Genomic DNA, 26,529 nt, shown 5'->3' on the forward strand with positions numbered 1-26,529 from the left:
GCCCTGTTGGCAGCCTACGGGAGTTTTCGCTGCTTAACCACGCAACTTTAGCCATTTAAATGACATTTCTTAAGAACCGAAAGGTTCTCAAAATTTCTTTCGTCGACAAAAACTTTCTCGTTGCACAACTATCAAATCTCCTTTGAATATTAGGAGAAAGAACGAAAAAGTTCTGGAGCCAATTACCGTGTGCCTGCGATCTACAAAAATCGCTTACCGTGCCTCGGTTACTGTGCTCCCTCCCTGAATAACTGTGCGCGACACACACATAAATTTCATACTTAACGTAGTACTTTCGTAAATTCTGTATCCTATAAAAAAGATTTAATATAACAATAAGTCATTTAAATGTTCTCATTCGAGATGATTGCTTCAATGAAATACCATGATTGCGTCTCTTCTCTTTAAAAATATATGACAGAGATAATGGTGACAAGGGTGATTGGTTATCCCACAGTAACCGGCTCCGGTATCCTACATTGCGGTAATGGAACGAGATTAACTTCTTCCCAAATCTTTCCGAATCGTTGGGGTCTCTAAGTCACCGGATTCCTCGCATACTATAGTTCACGCTTAGCTATCGCCGTCCTTATCTCGAGAGCTAGAGCTCCAGGAATTATAGCGTTGGAAGGAACTACCTTCCTTCGGCTCCTTCATTGTCGATCGTGTCAAAGTCGTCTCCGAGATTCCCGGGAATAATCGAGTTCCGAGCTTGAAATTCGAAGCTCTCGCCGCACTGATTGTTAATATTAATTTACAAGTCTGAAATTATCGATTGGACCTCGCGGAATTACTTATATAGCGATGCACTGATATACCGATGTTACGATTGCAAGCTCGTAAACTGGAAAGTATTTTTTTCACGAGGTAAAATATCGAATGTTCGAACGTCGGAAATAATTAGTCTGTTCAAATAAAATTTGATAGAAATTCGTAACTTCGAAAATACCATAATCCGTTTCTGCTATCGCGTATAGTTTTTATGTAATTCCAACTTGAATCACCGAAACTCGATGTTTGAAATGAAAACATCGATATTTCAAACGAAGTTCGATATTTGCTTGCAAATGGAGTGTTAATATGCTGACCGATTACTGCTCGACACTCAAACGGGATGTTCCACAGGCCAAATATTCCAGAAAATCAACAAGTTCGCATATTGGGTAATGTTTTATGCCTTGTAAATATATAGCATCGCAATGATTATTGAATATTGCTCGTGTTACTCGAAAACCTTACGCGATGGAAAAAACCGAACTCCATGCTTGAATTTAGTGTAAAAAATACTATTAATATCACACGTTAAACATTGTGTAACAAACAATGAGTCAAATTTTGTAGGCAAGTGTTATCAGCAGTTTTTTTATGTCCCCTAAGAGTGCATATCCGAGTACAGAGGATATATATATTTCTATTGTATAATAAGAATAATATTTATAATATATATTTAAATGTATTAATATATTTCTATTATATAATAAGAATAATATTTCTGTGAAAATGGAAAAGTACATATTTAACTTTTGTTTTATTTAACAAACTTTGTTAGGAACACCAATTATTCAATTGTACAATCAGCATAAATGGATTTGATAGTATTGAAAAATGATATTAAGAACGTGGTTAAATTTATATTATATCATGGACGATATATCATGTTAATCAAAATATTATACACGTTAATACACATTGCCAAATTATGATCGCAACTCTAAAAAGCTTGAAATGCGAAGCCGTATATAATAAAAGAGAAAATATTCAAAATACTTTTGCAAAGCCTTCCAGTGACACTCGGTTGATTTCAAAACGTTCTGTATTTCCTAAAATATTGTGATTGATTAAGGATCCTTATTGATAAAGGACGCAAGGCTCCGCTAATGGAAATCGAAGTGCAGAAAATTTTGCCGGGGTCTGAAACACCCCGGTGCACGGTTTCCGAGTTAAGAAAGGGTCAACAAGACTTTCTTGGAACCATCTCGACCACACTACTGCGAATCAGGATCCGATAAGTGCCGTTCCACAAAACGCTTGTGGAACAACCGAACTATTTCGAAATCGTATTGCTTTGTTGAGGGCCTGTTACCAAATAGAAATGCGAATACGATTCTGCTGTGGACTTGAAAATAATGTTTATTTTTCAGAGATCTCCGACAATAATTTCTATCTTTTCGTGTGTACAATTATTTTAGGTTAAAATTAATAATAATAATAATAATAGTAACAATTAGATTGCGGATTTTATGCATTTATGGGAAACATGTACAGTTGAAACGTGTAATAGTGAACAAATTCGAGGAAACTGAAAATGTTGATATGTTATTTACATATATGCGAACTTATTCAATTTACTTAAGAGAGAAACAAGACTGTACTTGGTTTCAATATTCTGCAGTTGAAATAGACGATTTTTAATTTGTATTAAGATTACGCAATCTAGTATAATATTTCATATATAACATAATATATAATATAATACCCGTAACGGACGGAGAGTTACATGTGTGACGAGTAGGTTTATAATAAAAATAGTGAAAATTCCAGGTAATTACAATCTTTTCATCGTTATAAAGCAACTAATCCATTAGTTCCTCCTAGGATTCGGTAGGTTCAGTATTAACCCTTTGCAGTCGAAGCTATTTTAATTCGAAATCGAAAATATATTTCCCGATCTGCAGTATTTCCATTTTATATGATTTATTGCAGTTTATGCATATGAAATTGAGTCAATTGGCAAATACAGTACTTCCAGTTCTTTAAATATAAACCAAGCTAATAATATAAAAACTTGCAAAATACTTGCAAAAATGGTATAGCAAATTTGGTGACGCCTCAGAGTCGCCACTCGAGTGCAAAGGGTTAAAAGGGCAAGGAAAAAGCGCGCGGAGCGACACCGAACACGTTAACGCTGAACTTCGCTGCTAATAAATCCGATCTAAGACCGGCCATAATTCGCGGCAAGAAGAAGGACGAAGGTGCGCGACTGTTTATCCCGGAATTCATCGGCTGGTTATTATCGCGAGTTTTCATCCGATTCGAGTTCGTTCCGCCATGCTTGAAGAGGCGAGCCTGCACGCGATCCTGATCTCGTCACCGTGCAGACTTCCAATTATTTGATATACGAGAACGTTCCGTTGGTTCGTTCTCCTTTTTTTTTCTTTCGTCCCCGTCGTTCGTTGCACCGACGTGTTGCAACGTGACCGCGCCGCTACATAATGCACCGAATGAGATGGATGGGCGCACGACTACACGCGAGGCGAGGCCGTCTCGTGCGGGGAAAGAAATTGGAAATGTAGGATAAGTATTTCCGCGGGAAGTTCCCCGTTTTTTTTTCGGGTGAACGAAATTTGCGTAGTCACGAGCAGCCAGTATTTTCGGCCGCTGCCGGTTTAACAGGCTCGCCGCGGCCAGGAATAATGAAACGAAGCAGTCAAGTTCCACTTTAGAAGTGCAGTTTCGAAGTGACCTCTGATTCCTCTTCATGAACCGCGTACTTAAAATGGCTAGTACCTGTATCCTTGCTCCTCCCGTGCGTTATATTTTCGGCTCTCGTTTCTTGTCCTTTTCTTTTTTTAGACAAGAATTCGCAAAAATGTTTCGGCAACCGATGCAGAATTTTTACCGATCCCTTTTTATACACGAGTTTCGCCGCGGTTTCGCTTAACGAACGAAAAAATGAAACTACTGTTATCGAGAAACAAACAACGGATCGTTGCGCGGAATAAAAATTTCGCCGCATCTGCCGCTAATGACGTTTCTGTTCGCGGTCTTATGATAATTGGTTTGCTTCGTGGTTACTTTAACCCTTTAGGCACGACGCGCCACTATAGTGGCTTTCACGGATGTCATCTTTCAGAACGACACGCCACTATAGTGGCGTTCGCGGATGTCATCTCTCTGGACGACGCGCCACTATAGTGGCTTGCTCTAGTAGCTCACTCGCTCATCGTTTGAACCAAATAATCCTCTTCATATGCATTGTTTCACACTTCTTTTGTCTTCACATCGATTTACAACAGTCTACAGTGTGTCCCAAAAATGTCTCGCAATCCGGAAATGGCGGATTCCTCGGTTCATTTGAAGCAACTTCTTCCTTTACAAAAATTTTCTCCGAGGCACCGTTAACGAATTATTAACGAAAGACAGTGATCAATAAGAATCGAGTACGGCTGACGCGAGGCGGCCCAGCCAACCAGCGCACGAAGCCCAGTTCCGCTCATTGGCTCGATCGCCACGCGCCAGCTGAGCTCGCCTCTCATTGGTCACTGTTTTTCGTTGATAACTCGTTAACGGTGCCTCGGAGAAAATTTTTGTAAAGGAAAAAGTTGCTTTAAATGGCCTGAGGAACCCGCCACTTTCGGATTGCGAGACATTTTTGGGACACCCCCTGTATATACAGTATCAGATTCTGTACAGTACACATCAGATTCTGCCGTCCAGAGAAATAGCCTCGCACAGAATTCAGCCGTACCTAAAAGGTTAACCGTTTGAGTTCCCGGGGGTTATTCAGAAAACACGGTCGAAAATTGGCGAACAGCGTTAATAGTGCTTGTCTTAATTGATTGCGAAGAGAACCAAGCGGCACGATAGCGCTCGTCAAGATCGACAAACGCAACAAGAAGAAAAAAAAAGTGAGAAAAAGCAGCTATGCGATGTACGTGCGTCACTAAAGTTTGATCGCGACGCACGATCTGAACAGCGCGATCGCGCTGCTTGGAACTCAAACGGTTAACCCTTAGCGGACGAGAGGCGACTCTCGGTCGTCACGGCGTTTCGCGCGGCAGGACGAATGGCGAGTGAGAGGCGACAATCGGTGTTTATGTTAGATTTCGTTATCTCCAACATTATCCAACCTACTGTTTTATGTGAAAGTCCCTGAAGTGGTGGCGCAAATTATTTTTCCGGGGACTGGAAATTTGTTTAACACGTTGAATGCCACGCCGGTTTTACAGAAATTGCCCGCGGCGCCACGATGAATTTTCTTTTATGTGATACATATAATGTTGAAATATTATCTGCAATAGATAAGTTACAGAGTATAACCATGTTTGACATGTTAATTGCGACAGGGGCCACTGTTTGAATTGACGATGGTAATAATACAAAATTTTAGATATTGACATTTGTATTAAATTATATATATTTCTATCAATTTGGGCGCGCCGGTCACCGGTGGCTCCCATGGCGTCACCGCCAAGTTAAGTGCCGGTCACCGGTGACCCCCGTGGCGTTCAACGTGTTAATCAATTCGTACATTCTCTACAAACATGTAAAAAGACAGAGAAACGAACAGCTAGTTACACAATTGAACTTTCGCAAAATTTTGATCAACAAATTGAGAGGAGATTTTTGTCAACCACGAGATAGATCTTCAAGTTCGACATCCAACTTTGACGAAATTCGTCTAAACGGGAAACTGCATGTAATTGTTACTGGCACAAAGAAAGATTGTAAAGTTTGTTCCAGTCGAAACAAACCAGGGGGAAGACATGAGACGACCTGTTTCTGTGATACATGTCCAGATAAACCAAGAATGTATCTTGGTCAATGTTTTATAAACTATCACACCAAACGAAACTACAAATCATAATTTTTGTAAAATTATATTCATAAAATTGTGAATATAGATAAACTAACGAAACATAACGTTTTTGTAAGATAATTTATACGTAAGATCATTTTATTGTACCATATAAAACACTCGACATATTTGCAAAAATCGCCTCGTCCTGCTATCTGACTCGGCCGAAAAAGTTGTCGTCCGCTAAGGGTTAATAATCGCAAAGAACTTCAATTTCATCGGTTTGAAGGTACGATTTCAAACATCGCGGTTCCTTCGAAACGGCGCAGCAAAATATTGTACACCGTTGCACTCGGCGAGCGTTGCACGTTACTTGTGCAAGCACATGAATAGCAAATGATTGAATACACCGATTGAATAATTTCATAAAAAGCAACCTGTTAAGTATTAAACAGAAATCCGTTCACCATGTTGGTAATTTTATCGAGTTTCAAATAAAGCAAACATCCCGTCGGGAATTTGCAAATTTTTTTCGTAAATATCCTTTATATATATATATGTATATTCGTGTATTATAAATATGCATTCTCCTTTGCAGTGCTTTCTCGGGCATCGGCGCGTGCGAAGGTTTTTTGTGAATAAATTTGTATATTTAAAAAGGCATTATTCATCCTCTTCGCCGAGAAATTCGACGGAGCGCGTGTATTTACGTGCGATTATCGATTTCAGTCGGTTTGTGTAAATTTCAAATAATCTGTTACACGGGGCCCGAGACTTCAATTTTGCGATGGACATCTATTGTATGATACGTCGCTATCCTCGCTTCCATTGAGTCGTGCACGTCGCCGTTGGCAGGTTGCTATAGTTCGGGGACGTCGTATGTTGAAAATGGAGTCTCTCCAACAATTCTGCTATTTTGAATTAAATTTTCTTTCGGTATAACGTAATTATGCTTTTCGAATATGAAATAAAATATTGCTTAGAGACTGTACCTTTCATTTGAATGTGTTTTACAGAACTCCTCTCGTATGAATTCATAGAATTCTTTTGGTCTAGTTACGGAAAACATTATGTATGAATTTGAAATTTTCATACTTGAAAATATTAATATTTTAATTTTAATTTTATTGTGAATTGCGAACTTTGTTCAAATATTATTAATTTTATTATTATTATTAATATATTATATTTATAAATATGAAGACATATATATTATTATTATTATTATTATTATTATTATTATTATATTATTATATATATTATATATATATACATTAAATTACTATTTATTATTAATTTTGGTAACTGATTAAATACATACAGTTCGTTGTTATCGGGTTTACATCATTATAAATCATCGCTCATCCTTCAATTGAAAATATTCATGAAAATTAGTATCCAAACCAAAAAAGTGATTTCCTTAATTCTCAAGTAATTCTAAAACATTTATTCCTGTAAATAGAAACGAATTGTAAGACGATCTTAGATGTTAATAACTTCGATAAATTTTACAATCTTCTCGTTCTGGCTCCGAGTCCTGAAAGTAGCAGATTACTCATCGAGTACCCAATTAATCCACACAGGATAAGTTTCCTAATTTAACGGAAACGGAATGGAACGTTTAAGTATGAAATTAGTGCGATTCGTTATCTTTAATTTAACGCTCGCCGTTAACGCGACCTTAGCACCAATTCACCGCGTACAAATTGTGTCGTTATGCGGTGAAAAAGTTAGGATATCTTAGAACCCGCGATGCACGTGTATCCGAGGACACGGTCTTTCCAAGGCCATGATAAATCCTCCGCTTGAAAAGAAGGTATAGATCTTTCGTATCGTCCCTTTTTCCCAGCGCCGGTTTCACGCAACATTCGTACTTATTATAGTCGGTTCACCGACCCCGGCGGCGGCGGCGGCGCTACCACGAAAATTTAGTGACTCCTTGAAATATAGTCGGAGTCCTGTCTTTGTGTTTCGTTACTTTCGTTACGCATTGGAGCGTTCCAACCTAACGAACTTCCTGATTCCTCGGCGAAATGTTAAATCTCTCTTGACGAACACAGGGCCCCTCTGAACTCGTGCTTCTACATTGTTCGCCGGGCAATTTAATCTCAGAAGATCCACGAAATGAAAGTAACCAATCTAAAGAAATGATTACATCGCAAACAAAACGAAAATGGGCTGAGCTTTCACGAGAATTTCAAAATAACAGCATCCTCAAGTTAGCGATAGTTGCTCATAAATAATTTATTGTAATATTAAAGTTTATATCATATTACATAAATTATATAACATTACGCAAATATTGTATAAATATTTAATAAATATCGTGTCAATTGTAGTGCTGCATAAATTCTTGTTTTTATTAAACTTCGGATTTTATGAAGTTAGGCGAATCCAGTGTAGCTGTATACATAATATAGTCACGCACACACCGACACGTGTTCGTTTGCCTTTGAATGAAACAGCACGGTAATACGCAGCAAGTTTCCAAAGATAATATTGTTTATCAGTTCGCGAGTTTGCGTCCGTAATCAGAGTCGCGAGAAAACTTACGATCGCTAAAGGGGGCCGTTTGACGAGAGTTTAAACGACGGGATGCGTCTGATCCATTGCCAGATCAGCGGGTTTAACATTCAACTTGAAATCAGTGCCGAGATCGCTAACGAGTATGTAATTCGAACGAGTCACTCGTCTATTATTATCGGCGGATCTACTGTTATCATCTTCCGATCAATATTGCCGTGAGAGCCGTCGCAGTCAAACAAAGGACCCCGTGCGCTGCTGCAATAACCACTTTAAAAAACGGCAAAAAATTATCATGGTTTCGTACGTGGTGCATGTAACGAGCAGATCAAACCGATTCGGATTCAGCTGCCTAACGACGGAGCGGAACGTCGAATCGCTTCAGGAATCGGCGGATAAAGAGCTTTTGCGATTCAATGACTGCCGATTGATATCCTCATCCTCGTCCTTCCGTTATTTTTTTGCGGCGATATTGCGAGCTCGAACTTGCAAATGAAAATATTATCTTCCTTTTCGAAGTGACGATATCGACGTTGATTAAATGTTAATGACATTTCACGCGGGAGAAACGCGAAAAATTCATTTTAGACAAAATTCACGTCGCCATTATTATTAATGGTGTAACGTAGAAGACTAATATTGCTAATAAATAATATGGAATTCTAATGTTACTAATAAATAATATAGAATTCTAATATTACATATAAATAATATAGAATTCTAATATTACATATAAATAATATAGAATTCTAATATTACATATAAATAATGTAGAATTCTAATATTACATATAAATAATATAGAATTTTAATATTACATATAAATAATGTAGAAAATCTAATATTACATATAAATAATATAGAATTCTAATATTACATATAAATAATGTAGAAAGTCTAATATTACATATAAATAATGTAGAAAGTCTAATATTACATATAAATAATGTAGAAAGTCTAATATTACATATAAATAATGTACAAAGTCTAATATTATGTATAAATAATATAGAATTCTAATATTACATATAAATAATATAGAATTCTAATATTACATATTAATAATATAGAATTCTAATATAACATATAAATAACGTAGAAAGTCTAATATTACCAGTGAATAATATAGAAAGGTTAATATTACAAGTAAATAGTATAGAAGCAACATTTAAATACATTTAACATAATATTAAATAAATTTAAATTCTAATGAATTTTTTCACTAGAAGTTTAAATAGAAATTTTCATGTATAACAATTAAGTTTAATGTAATAATTTCATACAGTATTCTGTATACTCTGCAGGGTGTACAAAATCGCTGCCATAACATTTGCATACTAGAAAACGCTCATCGTGTCATTTTTCTAGCAATGAGGTTGCTCAAGGCAGTTTTTATAAGTAAAATGTATTTTAACCACTGTTGGTCTATTTTAACGTTGCTTCGAGTAACACAGCTCGTTTTCACAGCGCAGCTATCGTTCGGAAATCGCATGCAACGAATATCATAGTTCTTAAACGCCTCCCCCGTTCGCTGGATTTAGCACGCGCGGACTATTTGCTATTTCACAAGTTGAAATTCCAGTGGAAGCGGCGCCACTTTGACTTCATCGAAGATATGCTCGCCGATGCAACGCTTAAGCTGAACGATATTCTGGCAACAGACTTCCATATGGAAATTCGGAATCCTTATGAGCGTGCCACTTGGTGCACAGATTTCGAGGGAGAATATGTTACGGCTAAGGAGAAACAGAATGGTTCCCTGGAAGCTACATTTTTCCAAAGTTAGTAGTGAAACATCGTGGAAACGTGACTTTGGCTGTCCAATCATTTATGCAAATATAACAATTCACTTTGCTTATCTGTATTACAAAGTCTCAAGTGAATCGATCAATCTTAATAGAGAAGTTATTGCGCATGAAGATCGCATTTTTAAAAACTAAATAAAAGAGTGATTATCTCAATAAACATTATTAATAAACACATCACTGCCAATACTTCATCAACGTTCTAAAATTCTTTTGATCCTTCTACTTTTTTTAAATATTTTTAATATAAATGTATAAAATACGTAGTCTAATGATTATGCTACACGAAAGACGTTATAATCGAATGTAGATAAAAATACTTGAATGACTAATTAGAATCTACATTTTTCTCAGTTCTGTGTACAGAATCATGGCACCAAGAAATGGTGCATCGAAGAAATTCAGATTTTTATGCGAAACAAAAATTTTTCAAGCAAACTGCAGGACACAAGAGCCGAATAGAAATTTCTAATAAATAGAAGATAATGTGAAACTTATTATTACACTACTTTCAATTTCTGTTACTCAGTTTCATCATAAATCCATGAAATCCACGATCTACTCGGAAACAATTTTTCCTCGATAAAAAACGCATACGGTGAATAGCAAGTTAACTTAGAAAAGTAAACTAACACGAACAAAAGATTCGCGATTCTATAATTTTCCGGAATGATTTATAATCTGTTTTCCCGAAAGAAAAGATCCGAGATGTTAGCTGCAAGCGCGGTCTCGCTCCCACCGTCAAACCGAACATCGTAATCAGTCTAGAGTGATCGCGACAGGTAGGACAGCTATTATGACCGATGGCGCACGTCAGGTCTCGGCCTTGAACAAGCATGCTATAATAAACGCTCAAATCACTTCGCCGGCTGTTTCTGGCGTGTCTTGTAACCGCGATAAAAGATACGCCGCCATAAAGCCGGGCGCGATTGTTTCGCCGAATATCCGTCGGAATTACATGACTTTATAGATTGCCGATAAAATGATGGACGATATATCGTCCGAAACATAGAAATTATAGGGAAACGGTGGGCCGACGCGAGTCGTCGACAATATCGTCGGATCGATGGTATTGGATCGCGACGAATTACGCTCGCAGTCGCCGGAGGATTAAAATTTCGAGACGCGTTGTTCGCTGAATTTTCGGACGAACACAGTTCAATTTATATTCGCATAAATCGAGCGAACCGAGGTACGTTGACGGAATAAGTAGCACGAATAAAATTACTCGAAAGCGCGTATCGTCGCAGAGACTTTTCACTTCGAATTTCGTGCCGCGCCGCGAGGCGGTCTAAGCATCTAGTTAGTGCGCCAATTTGTAACCAAAGAAATTCTACAAATATTAAGTTTCAGGTAATTCGCTCAATAATCCGTGCACTCGCGGAAATATCCACGGGAACGTGATCTTCTGAATGGTGTACGAAAAAAATGGGTGCTTCCTCTTTAATTAGATGCCAGACCGTTGCGTGCTCGTCAATTTCGTGTCTGCATCAAGTCCCCTTCAGATTCCGTTACTCGTTATATAATAAGCTCATTACGCGGCTCGCATAGAATCTAATACAACGTCGAATAATTTTCGATCGTTATACGAGTCTTAAGTTATTCGCATTCTAGATTCGTAGCTCAATGGGAGGCGACCAATTACGACAGGATTTATTGCGGAATCGTAAAGATCGAATCTAGCATGGTAAATTAATCTACTGAAATCGGCGAGCACCATCTGAAATAGCTATCAATAAACATGACTCTAACACACCTCGAAGCTCTACTAAAGCATTTTGCTCCTCTATTCTGAGATAATTTTCGGAACTGCAATAATTTGAAGAAAGTTTCAATTTATGCTGTTTGAGATCAACCTTCCGATGTTCGCTTTAACTATTTTGCTAATTATTGCTACGATAAATTCTGCTCACTCGAAAAAAATCATTGAAAATTTTTCATCAGGTATTTCGTGTCTTATAAAATATTTAAAACAATTATCAAATCGAGAAGATATTTATTCTGCGTGCTAAGATAAATTTCACTTACCGGAGAAAATTCTTTTGCAATGAAAATTTTTCATTTGGTATTTCGAGTCTTACAAAATATTTAAAACAATTATCAAATCGAGAAGATATTTATTCTACGTGCTAAGATAAATTTCACTTACTCGAGAAAATTCAATTGCATTGAAAATTGTTCATTTGGTATTTCGTGTCTTATAAAATATTTAAAACAATTATCAAATCGAGAAGATATTTATCTGCGTGCCAAGATAAATTTCACTTACTCGAGAAAATTCATTCGCATTGAAAATTTTTCATTTGGTATTTCGAGTCTCACAAAATATTTGTAACAATTATCAAATCGAAAAGATATTTATCTGCGTGCTAATATAAATTTTACTTACTGGAGAAAATTCTTTTGCATTGAAAATTTTTCATTTGGTATTTCGAGACTTACAAAATATTTATAATAATTATCAAATCAAAAAGATATTATTCTACGTGCTAAGATAAATTTCACTTACTGGAGAAAATTTATTCGCATTGAAAATTTTTCATTTGGTATTTCGAGACTTACAAAATATTTATAATAATTAACAAATCAAAAGAATATTATTCTACGTGCTAAGATAAATTTCACTTACTCGAGAAAATTCATTCGCATTGAAAATTTTGCATTTGGTATTTCGAGTCTCACAAAATATTTGTAACAATTATCAAATCGAGAAGACATTTATTCAGCGTGCCAAGATAAATGTCACTTACTCGAGAAAATTCATTCGCATCGAAAATTTTTCCACTTGCTACGCCGAGTCGTATGAACTATGTACAATGCTTCGCAAGCGTGAAATAAAAATTATGCGAAATTAGATACCGAGCTCTTACTGCTTTACGGCCGGGACTTCGCGGTAGTTTTTGCGAAACGATCGGACACAATAGAATCCGATCAACGGAGGTAAACGAAAAAGTCGGACCGACCGAGGCCGCCGACCTGTTTCGTCGTTGCATCAAAAAGTAATTAACGCGCAACGTCCAGGCGAAACATTTTAAAATATGAAGCCGTTTCACGGTTGCTTTCATGCGGACGCCGGGGCGTCGTATTTCTCTTGAAAATCAGAAGTTCTGCCGCGCGTGTCGACTGCATCCTACGGATCAGAAAAGGTCGAACTTTATTAATTAAACTCTGTATGTTCTCTCTACTCGGCAGAGTTCTAATTGTCTGCGAATTGGCGTCGTTAGCTACCCTCGAAATCCGAAGGATACGCAAAAGTGATTCCGATACAGAAATCGTAAATCACGGGGCACAAAGTACGAAGCCAGTTGTCGCGAGCGAGTTAATCGCTTTAGTGAAAAGATTTCCCCTCCGTACAGTCGCTATTTATTCGCGCGCTTCCGTTTAGCTTCAAGTAATCTTCTGTTCAATGCGACACTAATTGTCGCAAACCGATTATCTTTAATAGCCTCGGCTTCCGCGGGAAATCGTGCAAACTGTTAGCCAAGAAATATAGAATATAGTGTAGAGAGTAAATGTTTCAATTATAGTAGATTCTTCCTAATTGACCCTCAGCTTGGAAACAAAGATGGACGATTGTTCGAGCCTTGCGGCTCGTTTTTATAGTTACCGATCGTCAGGAACCATAAAAATGAGCCTCGAGGCTCGAATAATCGTACTTCCCCTTCCCAAATTGTCTATTTTTGTTTCCAAGCTGAGGATTAATTAGGGAGAATTTATTTTACTGTCGCCTTAAGCTTGCCGCGTAACTTCAGTTAATTATTTCAGAAGTTTTCTAACCTAAAAATCATTCCAATTTGCAGCATGCTTGGGATCTTTTCGACTGAAAAACATTTTTTATGTAATAAATGTTATGCGTTCATTGCTGATTGATGGAAAATTTATAAGCAAGTCCCTATAACTGTCTTTTAAAAAATCGTCGTATCGCAAATCCTTAATGTTCGAAATTGAAAGAACGATTACAGTGAAAAATTCGAATTTCATTGCAATTTTCAAAGCGCGATATTTAACGATACGCATGATCAGCAAGGTTTTTCAACTTTCGAGACGCTGAATGCGAACTAGTGTTACAGCGTGCCACGTGGGACATGCAAGTATGCAATTTGGAACACTTGTACATGCTCCTAATTTCGAACAACCCCGCCCGCAAGTACTAAACCCCATTACCGATTCGATGTGTTCGAATTCGGTATATACGGGAGTTTACCATACGCTACGGTGACATCAACCCTAATTAGAATTTCGAGTTCTCTTGACTATGAATAAATAAATTATGAGCGCAAGGTGTGCAGCCAGCCGCGCCGCACGCGCGAAGTATTAATTTATTCCCGTGGAAGTTCGGATAGTAATTGATTCGATCCATTATCGTCTAAATATATTAACGTCCGGAACTTTCTTCATCAGTTTAATATTTGATTAGCGACATCAACAGGAAGCTCGAATTAAACACGCCGCTTTTAGCGGATTGTAACACTTAATTGTAACGCTTAACCGGTTGGAAGTCTATTAATGGGCGGTCTGAGGCTCGGTCTTAATCGAGATGACGCCTATTAATATTCCTTCACCGAAGAATTCGTCGAGAGATTCTTCTAAATTAGGCGATTACCACTGATTGGAAATTATCTTGCATTTGAGGATGGAGGAGAATGAAGCGACGAGTATGCTATGGTTTATTAACGCCAGATTTACGAAACGCATGAGAAAATGATGTGACCAAATTGTTTAATTTACAATCATTGACATTGTAAAAACAGATTGTAGGAAATTTATTTAATGAATTTGTTTCATTCGACGTACATTATGATAAAAATCGCTAGAACTCTGACTAAATTAATGCTTGTTGTTTTTATGGAACAATATAAATATTAAGTAATGTAAATCTAGTTTTAACTACGAAACACTTATTTAGTAAGATCCATTAAAAAATATTACTTGAAAAGATATTTCAAGCGTCGTACCAATTAATATATTACACTTAGCCTTGGATTGGTATTTTATTAACCATTTATTTACGTAATTCTAAATCAACAATGCAATTTTTCGATGACAAAATTCAAACGGGAAACGATGCTACGAAGAGTAAATATTACTAATATAAATAAATAAATATTATTATTTAATATTATTATAATTAATATTATTATATTAATATTAATATAATAATATATATTAATATTATTATTATAAATATTATATTATGAATAAATATTACTACAATGCCATTTATTTAATTACACGAAACACAATGTTTTAAGAAACGTAGAAACGTAGAACACCGTATTTCAATCGTAACGATTTCATCAGCTTCCCGTTTGCTTTCCTTTAAAATGTTGCGAAACAAATGTGAGTTTATTCTGCGGGTTCCCGATGCAAAGGGGATCAAAGCGAAACATTTCTGCACGGTAATTCCCGTAATAAGAATGAGATCAAAGCGCGGTGTCTTCGCTCGACAAAACGATCCGTGGTAAAAAATGGTATTAAAGCAAAATATCTTCGCGCAATAATTTCCCTAATTTGGCTAATTGGTGGAACGATATAATGGGTACCGTTGCGGTTTACCTTCGGCACAGTTACACGCGTTTATTGAAACAGTTGCAACTGAACGTTAATCGGATTACCGGCATGAAGCCCCCGCGTTTTGTACGCCATTGAACAGAGCACGGCAAATACTGTTGTTGACGGCCGTTTGATTTTCTGTACTTCCAGGTGCGAAGGTGTGGACTCGTTAGTGGCATACGTACACATAGACGGCAAGAAGGAGAAAATAGATTCGTTCTGCGGTGAAATGCCACCACGACCTATCATGAGCAACGGACCACAACTTTCCTTGGAATTCCACGGCATCACGTCGTCCCGCCATTTTCGGGGTTTCAAAGCGATGTATAGTTTCATCGAGAGTGAGTACAATTAATCATTCTATTTATCCATTTGTTTCATTATGCGCGGCTGCAGAAAACATGCTATTGTTATGGAATCAACAGAACACTGGACTGCGGAGAATTGTACGCCCCGTGGCAAAAAGCATACCGACTATTTGTCGTTAACAACCTTCAAATACAGTCATTTCTCCCTAATTCGCGCTCGGATTGCGCACAAAAATGAACAATTTAAGAAGAGCAGAATACGATCATTCGAGCCTTGCTGCTCATTTTTATAGTTACCAATTGCCAACAATTATAAAAACGAGACAAGACTCGAATAATCGTATCTACTCTTCTCAAATTGTCCATTTTTGTGCAATCTCAGTGCGAATTAGAGAGAAATCACTGTACTATAATTCTACTAAAATTTGTACTTTATTGAAAGAAATCAGGGCCATTGCAACCAGATGGATTAAACAATACAAAATCATTAAAATGATATGTGATGAACGATATAAATTGTAGGAATATATTAGAAAAATTACTCGCAAGTACAATGATAAAATTTATTTATTTCTTCGAAGAAGTTTGTTCACCCAGTAAAACAATGTCTATGCTTATGCAACGTGCTTTGACAGTCGTTTGACGACATGAACGTGCAATAAATACGTCAACGGGATAATTACATGATCGTATATAGCATGATCGAAGGAATTCAATACAGACGACAGAAGATCCGTTAAACTTTTTATACGTTCAGTGATGCCGTTGAACAATGAAAAATTTGATGCACGCAACAGCCCGCGTACAAATTATTTACAAAAATTTATAGACTCATGAATATGTAAAATAATGAATAATAGATGATTCGAAAATAATATTCAGCTGTACGGCTGGCCCATGATTTGTCAGCAAATACATATAATCAATTAATCGTTGAAAACGTGACTTCGCATGAAACACCGCAGTCCAGTAATATTCTACGTATAATGCACGTCGAAGGTTTCGCTTCGTTTAAACTATTGCCACTCTTTGAACGCAACAAATATTATCGTTAACTTAACAAGAACCAACGCCCAAGTGTGACACGTCGTATTTTTCGACGTTCGCGCATGAGCAACGCGCACACGAAAATATTTGATACGTGTATTTTTGTCCATACCGTATTCGCGCTGAGAGGGTGAAACTACCCTTGAAACTTCGGTCCGAAAAACCTGGTTTATCATGTGACTCGAAAGCTAATAGAGATAGGAAAAAAAAATATTACGCGGAAAAAATTCTCTGTTATTATGTAAAGGAAGCCGCTGGCAGACGGTCTTCGACTTTTTGAACAATTTTGCACAGGAGGAATTGTTGTCGCGAAACTTTTAATTACTGCAGATCAGTAAACGGTGACCAATGAGAAGCGAGCTCGCCTAGCGCTAGGCGGTCGAGCCAATCAGCGGAACTAGGCTTCGTCCACTCGTCGGCTCGGCCGCCTTGCGCCAGCCAAGCTCGCCTCCCATTGGTCACTGTTTTTCGTTAATAACTCGTAAACAAAGCCACGGGTGTCATTTTCGCTAAGGAAAAAGTTACTTCAAATAACCTCAGGAACCTCTCATTTCCCGGAAGTACCATAATTTTGGGACACCTTGTATATTCCATCTCTTGATTTTTATTTTGCACAAAGATCCGCCGATTAATTGTAATAAAGATGACGAAATGTCCAAATAAATTCAGTATTGTTATTCTTATGGAACAACAAACTGCTCGGTAGGTTTAGCATTAATAAATTATGGTTTTCGATATAGCGTGGAGGATAAATTATCCTTCTCTCTTACCGATAGTTTTCTATGCATTGTTACGATACCTTCCGCTCCATTATTATTTTTGGAAGCATTTAAAGCCTGTATTCGGCGAGATAACAATCGACAGTGTTGAAACACTTCGTCAGCGTGTCGAACAACGGTGGCTGGAAATCCATGCAACACCGAACCTTTTCGAGCGGGTCAGACAATCCATGGTGAGACGTATTTACGCCTGTATTCAAGCTGGAGGTGGCCGCTCCGAGCAATTTCTGCGCAGACAGGTGATCAACTGGTGCAACACAAAAACGGCTGTAACACCGGAACAGGACATACGTTTCTATGAACTTTTTTTTTTTAGTTACTTTTTGCGTCCCGAATCCACGTCCGCGACAATTCCCTCGTACCGTGACTGTTCTACAGAATAATTAGGCCGACTTGTAAAAATGCGTTAGAACGTACACAGAATGGAACGTTTAATCCTTTTTTGCTCTGAATTATACCGCTGCTACCTTTCGCTACTGTTCTCGTTCTGCGCGTCCGTGTCAAGTCTGTCCCATTTTGTCGCACGACAAGCACAAAATAATCCTTCAAGGGTGAACGCGCAAATAGAGATGCTTTCGTTAATTAAAATTTCATGGAAAATTTGAGCTTTGCTTCGTGCCAACTTTTTAATGAAAGTAATACTCCAACGTACTTCTGAATCACAAATGGTTAAATGAGCAAAATGTCTGCGTATTCTCAGGACAAAGTCATAAAAAACGTACTATACAAATTTGTAATTATTAGAGAGGGAACGTATAATTAGTGTGGATGAGTTAAATTTTGAGTTATGCGAGGTTTGGCGTTTGGTTCATATTAGCAGTTTCGTGACAATGGTACTTTTCAATATTTTTTAATCATAAAGGATTCAATGAAACTAAATTATGCGATTTTATGTAGCATCAACGTGGAAAGAAATTCTAGCAGACTGACAATATGCGACGGCTAACGCATTGAATTTCACATAATTTGATTAATAACTCATCAAAGCTATTTTCACAGATCGCACGATAATTCTATTCATTTCTCTGCTAACAGTCATTTATCGTTTCAAAGTTGAAACATTTCTCGAAGCAAAACGCTCCCGGGAAAACGTCGCTGTACTTTTTTCGTCGAGGGCAAATAAAAAGCTGGCCGCCACAATACGATATCAAAAGTTTGACTCTAAATGAACCAAAAAATGCACGCGGGCATCGGACTGCATTACAGAGGTATGCAAATGAAAAATAAGCTTGAGCAGGTATTCCGTTCTGCGGTATTCCGGCGTGCGGTTGTATTATTAAATAACAGGTGTTCCGTTTTCGTGAGACAAGTTTGGGGAATACGGCATCAGTCTCGACGCACGAAGTTCCTTGAAAATATTGAATAAACAATTTCCACGGACCGATAAAATATTTATTCTACTGTACCTATTATGCCACACTCTGTTACTATTTTATACGAGAGTTTAGAAGATATCGGGAGAAATTTTAAATAGTTAACACACGATCTGAAAGTTATATGACAGACAGAGGAAAACTTCAACTCCGGCTACGAGATATAGAATAATCGCCAAGAATAACCGTTAGCGACTAAATTGTCGACCTTTATGCATTTATGAATGCTCCAAGATCTTCGAAATGTATAATTTCAATCAACTGAAGTTATTGATACAAAAATTTTTAGATCCACCTATAAATAATGTCGTGTTCATGTGTGCAATGTGTTCAATCGTGTGAATGAACATTGACGCTTTGTTTATAGACGAGATTTATTATTGCATATAATTCTAATTGAATTTATCAACGTATAGTGTGCCAAAGTAAATTATACCAGATGTTTTTAATAAAACAAAATTTTACTTATGGATATCCCTAATGAAATTTTGTTTGCTAGAGTATACAAGGAGTACACGAAACTCTTCTGATCTTTCAAAATGGATGTTACACTATCAAAAAAATTAAAATATTCCATTTCAAATGCTCGATCCCTAATGAATTGTGATTATTGAAAAGATGGAGAATTATTTAACCAGTTTGCTATTACAATCTCTTTGAAAAGTCCGTAAGTTACTATAAATATATGTATACAATAATTATACTATAATTATAGCTTGTTTGAATGCAATATTTTTCTGAAACATATAATTTAATGAAATATATCCAAGTATATACTCTTCTTAACCGGTTAGTTGTCTCTAACGAGTATACTTGTCGAAATCAGTTAACTGGTTAATCAGTATTTCTATAGTTAATTCAAACCACCAGTTCATGTATTTCCTAGCTGATACGATCATAATATAGATGAAAGGAAATGTAGTGATTAGCGATGGAATTCGATGGTAAACACATGTCAAAATCCGTGAAATAGAACAAATTAGGAATGGGGTGCATAAAATAGAGCACCCTTCAGGAACATCCGATGGGCTCCATAGTTCGGCGGAAACTAATAATATTCGGCTGCCGTGGCACCTCCCTCTTTTGAGGGAATAGAGAACTCTAATGGAGTGGGGATTCTGAACCGACAAAGGGGGGTCTACCGTTGAAGGAGTATACGTATAGATATACATACGTATAGATATATACGTATGTATGTATGTAGAGAGCGTCTTCTCAGTGCATCAACAATTACTCGGTAATAAATTCATGTCTGCAGCGATTTAATATTAACACTTCGGCTGCCGGAGTTTCATCGATACTTTTTAAATATCCACACAATCGGACTACGGATTTCTTACTGAATTTTTCAACGGCAACTGCATTTTCAATCGTGATACATTGCGTCACCTCGAATTTCATAATTGAATCAGTCCATCTTCGTTTCGGAGAATACTTTAAAACTTTATAACAATGTGCATTTTAATTATCGGTGCACGCACGTTTGTGTCACTGTTGCCAATTGTTTGGAAGCAACGTTAACTAATATTCAATTACAATAATGTTACCGCTTTTACTAAACTAAACCCGACATTACCGATTTATAAAGTACAAGGGTTCTCTATCAGCGATGTATAATACATACATTGATTACGATCAAACCATAACATAATCTCAAAACAGAATCACCCTTTGATTGGCGTATTAAATTACACAGATTCTATGTAAATGAAGATTCAATTCCGCGCATGAATTTCTATACTGTAGCCATCAAACAAACTAGTGCTGTAAACTGTACCGTTGACAGGATTACGGGTATCGCGTTCGGTTTAATAATCTTGACAATGAAATTAAGCATTATGACGGCGTTTGATCGATACAATTGTTCGTACAAATTGCTGCAATTTTGTAATCCATACTTATATTATTTTCAATCTGTTAAAAATATCAGCAGATGAAATTGTTTTCAATTTAGTTCCTGAAATTATTATTATGTTACACATTTATTACTTATCATTTAATTTATTCTTGCATCCGATACGGAAACATTGTAATTCGCACAAAGATCCGCAGTCACATTAACAACAGAAAGTGACGCAAAATTATCTTGCAAATTATCGTTGCAATTTATTATTGATTATCGTTGAAATTTATTATAAATTGTCTTGTAATTTATCAAAACAGTGGAGTCTCTATTGTGTTTGTTAGATCACGATGAGAATGAAAAATTAATCAGCAAAATTGCACACAAAAACTAATACATCTGTTACATCAATCTCCCCCCCCCCCCCCCCACGAATAATTATGTCAGATTCTTTTCTTTCTTCCTTTATTCTAAATTAAACTATCGATTGCATAGTCTTTATGAGACAATCCTTAACACTAATTTACTCCTTTCTACACAAATTAATACGACGTATAGACACGAAGAGACTGATTCGCACGAAATCATATCTTTATTACTAGACTTTATACTTATTACTCGACTTAATATGGAACAATGAAACCAATTGAAGAATATAAAAACACTGTTCCATTATTTCGAACTTGCTAGATTTATTAACACATTAAAGGCGGGGGATCTTGACGAAAGTATGCTAGGTAACGCAGCGACCGCCCCGCCTCGTTTTTCGTCCTAGAGCGGGCGATATTTTGTGTAATCATAAAAAATTTAGACTTATAAAAGTTTATTTAAACTCTTAAAACTAAAAGAAATATTAAAAAAGAACTAAACACTAATTACAAAAAATGTTTTAAAGTACATATTTATGAGAAGTCGAGATAAATCGTAGTACTACGACTCCCGCCTTTAATGTGTTAACAGAAGGAGCACATCTTTATTCGACTGTGGTCTATTGCGATCGAGACAGACAATTTTTATTTTCCATAAAGATCGATTGTCCGTCACATAAGCCATTCCGTTAGATAATTTTCGTAAAATCTGTCCGCGAAAAAAGAAATCGAAGTCAGGCTTCTAATAAATGTTCGGATCTCGGGGCTCAGCGTTCGAAAGAATCGAATCCAGCCAGGCACCGTGTTAAACACACTTCACTGTCTACAGAATCTACATCTCCGGGCGTGTTGTTCTCTTTCGAGCGGCGCGGCGTCGCGCGTTCTTTGTCCATCGTATTCCGATCTTGTCGGTGCCATAAATCGCGTGGATGTGCTCGACTAAAGATAGACGATACGCATCATTGAGAATAAGTTATTGGCACAGGACGTGTCCGGGACGTAACATCGGAACATTGACGTACGGTCTTCTAGCGTACACGCGCGCGCGGGCCGTCTACCCTGGCCCTTTCTCCTGCGTGCCTATGTCCCGTCGAAATTTCAATTTCCGTTGAGCATTCTATCGTGATGGCAATGTGTCTCTCTTCGTACGGCCGTTCATCATCCGCAGGCGAGGTTCAGATTGCAGGGCACACGTTGGAATGCCCGGGCCGCGGAACAAATGGATCGCGAAGTGTGTTTGTCTTTCGCCCGGGAAAGATCCGACGGCGCGCGAGCACTGTGCCCCGCGATACCGTCGGCGAAACTCAAAATTTCGTTTCTTCCGAAACTCCGTCTCGCCCGGCTCTTTCTACCCGCGGGAAACCGGGACAGAGGAAACGGGTAGCCGGACGGGCGACGCCGGGGTCAAGCACGACCGTCGAGGGCCGAAAGCGCGGGACACGGGGTCAGAGGAAGCCGAAGGACAGATAACACGCCGGATCGAATTTAAAAGCAAGAGAGAAATCGGACGGGATTAAGCTACGGTTTACAAGTTCGGTCCATTGCAAATATTCCGCCCGACTGCGGAACCGTTTTGATACCGAAAGTTCCGTCCTGTTCGGAGGCAAACAGTCGAAGATTGCGGTGTTTAGAACTCGAACGGTAACGAGGTTGGACAGAGATCAACGAAAACGGGAAAGAGGAAGGGACGGATGGGATCGGATAGGTATTCCTGCATACTAAGTCGATTGTTGTGCGCCGCTGTTGTGAACTTTCATGCGAGAAAAACGCCGGTTAGACTGATATTGGATCGACCTCGGTGATCACGGGATTGCGGACTTTACGCATTTGTGACAAAAATTAGTGGATCGACAGCGTTTAGAGAATTTGATAACATTATTGTATTATTTGCGACTCGTTAATATTATTAAGAAAAGAAATAAAGTTTATGTAGCTCCTGTAAGTTGCGATTAATCCAGACAATTTTGGGTTGCATAGAAATCCGCAATCTAGTGATCACTGTTTGACAAGACTGGGGAAAAATAGATTTTTGGTATAGCAAATAAATATTTTTATCTTTTCTCGTGTAATACGGAATTTGGCAAATAAACATTTTTCGAAATTGTATATGCGCATTTTGAAATTGCATATGGAAACAGCATTCCAAATATATTTGAATATAAATCACTGCTATTCCAAAGGAAGTTCATTTGCCAAATTTTGTATTACGTGAGAAGATAAAAATATTTATAGTTTATTTACTATTTGCTGTTTGGATTCTTCGTATTTTCCTATTGTTTCATATTTCACCTACTTTTTTTGATCATGAATAAAGTATTCAGGCATTCGATCCTAATTTTCAAAGTGAACCAAATTTTAGATACTAAATTCGATACGTCAGACAGTCGTTTTATGCTTTGTTGAAATCATATTTATCGAAGAAAACTAGTGAATGAAACAAAATCTAGTAATTCCTATTTTGTACAGATTTCGGTTAATTTAGTATCTCGTTTCTGATGATAGTATATTTTCACGGTGCTAAATTTTGTGGTTTCGTATCCATTTAATAAAGTCGACGAATTACCAACGACCATAAATATCTCGATGCTGTTTCTACGGTGTTTTGCTTTTAGCAAAAACCCGGGAATCGATTTTTGGAAAAATATTAGGATTTGAAGACCAGTTTTTCTACGAACCGTAGAGTTTCTACTACCTTAAACAGCATTGCTGTACATTTTCAAGTAGGTAACTAAAAAGTAGTAACTAAACAAATGAATCAATACAATAAAATGAAACATAAATATAAAATTCCGAATACCTCTTACAAGAACTTGACAGAAAAATATCGCAGTTTTCCAGTGGCTGTACGATCCGATTACGAAGTTATTTAAAGGCATTCACGTACGAAATAACGCTAAAACTGAGCCACCGCTGCGAGCAGCTATATCGACTATCGATTATACCTCGATCTTTACGGTGATTTTATCATCCTCGTAAAAATCCTCGAATCGTGCGCTTTTTTAACGGTCGTTTCTCGGGTCGATTATTTAGAGCATTCTTGCGTCTCTTAATTGTACAAGTTTTACAACCGTTGAAGTGTATCCCAGAGAAACAGGAAGCGTCGAAGGGCCCCGGAGATTGAAAATACGCGGAAAGGAGGAAGGGCGATCCCCCGTGTACATCGAGTCGCTGTTAATTTTAAGGGACAAGTTTCCCATGTTAGTTCTGACGCTGCCATCTCACGGCGGTGCGAGTGCTGCCATTGTGTTTTCCTCTCCCTCCAAAGTTCCGTGAAGTAAACGAGGCTCCTATTATCGCGTAATTGAAACGCGAACAAACGGATTTCGACCTATTCAGAGCGAGAGAGAGAGAGAGAGAGAGAGAAAGAGAGGCGGGAAAGAGAACCTGCGGCATCGAAGTTCCTCGTTTGAAGGCCCGAGTCAACCCACGACTCGCGAACGGAAGAAACGAAGCACGAATAACGATAAAAAGTTTCGCTTTAATTGCTATGGTGGGATATCCCTCGCGGGGTAACTTCAAAGCTGGATATCGTCCGTGAAAAAGCCGGACTTCTCGCTGCACGCTCAAAGCGTTCATAACTGGATTTCGAAGTTATTTCCAAGACAGCGCGCGGTCCCGTCTTTGAAATCAAAAGCCATTAAAATTTCGCCCGGCCGGGTGCGACGCGTGCGTCAAAGCGGCCCGACCCCGCGCCTGTTATTCCTCGAATAAATACAGCGGCGGATAAATATGTATGGGCACCCTTTAAAACGGTATAATCTTTTTTTCGAACTGGACCAGACGGCTCGATCTTTTTTTTTGAACGATGGAGGGACTGCTTGCTGAAAGTTTCGTCGAAATCGTTGTTATGAGTTACGAACGATTAATGATCGCGGAAATCGCGGTTTCGTCCGATTTTTGCCACTTTCGACCGATAAAGCTCATCAATTTCAGTTACATAGATATAAAGTTGAAAAACGAGAGCTTTTTTCTATTTTTCGGCGCCGTTGCAAGTAATAAAAAACTACTTTCCCCTGACATTTGAGTGGATTAAAATCATAGTGGCGTTATATTTTCGAACATTCTGATTTACATCTTAAAATGTAATGTATTCGTGCCAAAATGTTAAAAAAAGGCAAGTAAAATATATTATAAAACTGCTATAAATTAACTCAACCGTAAATTATCTTAACAATAAAATTAGTCGGTAAAGAATACACATGTTAGTAAACAATGACATCTTGCTTCTCGCGACGATTTCGTAGTTCCCGTAAAGAACGTGAAATTAATTTTACGAATACAATTATTTAAAATTATACCACATGGCACGATATTTAGAGAATTTATAGCTTCTCTTTGGCGACATTTTTATCACATCTCGCAAGAGGATACGACAAATACAAGTATGCGCGCTAGTGACGCTGGTAGCGTACGTGTTACAAAAAAAAAGAATTGAGCTCACTTAGTGCAGTTTTAAAAAAGTTGCACCGTTTTAAAGGGTGTCCGCATCTATTTGTCACCCACTGTATGTCGAGACACCGGCGTTTCCGTAAACTTGACGGTCGCGCGGCTCCGCGGATTCCTACCGGCCTGAAATCTCGTTAGCTGATAATTTTTCCGCGGGCGAATTAAATTGTTCCGGCGGACCTCTGAAAGCGTTTTTCCTCCGCTGTAACCTTGTTTATTGTTTGCGTTCCCGTGCCTTCGGAACGTTACGCGAAATGTGCATTTGCGCGCAAAGAAATGTTTATATCCCTGTGTTGTTGCCCGGGAAAAAAGCCGCGGACAGAGGGTAGACTGTTTTCGCGATGCTCAGGAAATGCAAAAATTTTTACGAGATACGAGCGAACATTGCCTTTTCGACTGTTCTCCTTTTTGGCTCCCTTTCCGCGCGGGCTTTTAAACCGACCGCGCTCTTTCGAAATTTTTCGGAAAAATGTACTTTTTTTTACCGTGACATATTCTACTCGCCCGGAATCGCAGGCGCTTACACGGTATCGTCAAAATATTGCAACGTAACTGGAAAAATGATAAGAATGCTGAAAGTTGGGACTGAAAGGGTTCAGAAAATAACCGGCCTCGAACTGCTGCACATCGAATCTCATTGAAACAGTTTTGGAAAGTATCGTATAGATTCTATAACTGTTATCTCTCGGTTCCGAAATATTTTTTAATTTTAATTTTTATCGAATTTCGTTTACAGTTCTATTTTGCCTGATGAATTCGTTGTATTTTCTTTAGCTATTAAAAGCGTAGATTCCGTATTTCAGTCGAAAATGTGTGCGGCGTGATTGCATTTCTCTAATACTTCGTATTATTGGCAGAAGCTGCGGCTACGACCGTCGGACCTTTTGGTCTATCAAGCAAAATCGAAACCTAAAACCGAAAAATAACAGTCACAAAACCGATACAATATCGGCTCTGAAGAACCGAA

The 26,529-nt window shown here is 37.8% G+C and overlaps 1 protein-coding gene across 1 annotated transcript in view; it reads left to right on the forward strand.

Moving 5' to 3' along the window:
* Window positions 1-26,529, forward strand: part of Sol1 — an 842,346-nt gene that overhangs the window by 756,019 nt on the left and 59,798 nt on the right. Inside the window, exon 10 of the mRNA XM_076526761.1 lies at window positions 15,549-15,739. Coding sequence (XP_076382876.1) covers window positions 15,549-15,739 — 191 coding nt within the window. The remainder of the gene's footprint in view (window positions 1-15,548; window positions 15,740-26,529) is intronic.

Source organism: Megalopta genalis, chromosome 15 (genome assembly GCF_051020955.1).
Source record: "Megalopta genalis isolate 19385.01 chromosome 15, iyMegGena1_principal, whole genome shotgun sequence".
NCBI classification, from domain to species: domain Eukaryota; kingdom Metazoa; phylum Arthropoda; class Insecta; order Hymenoptera; family Halictidae; genus Megalopta; species Megalopta genalis.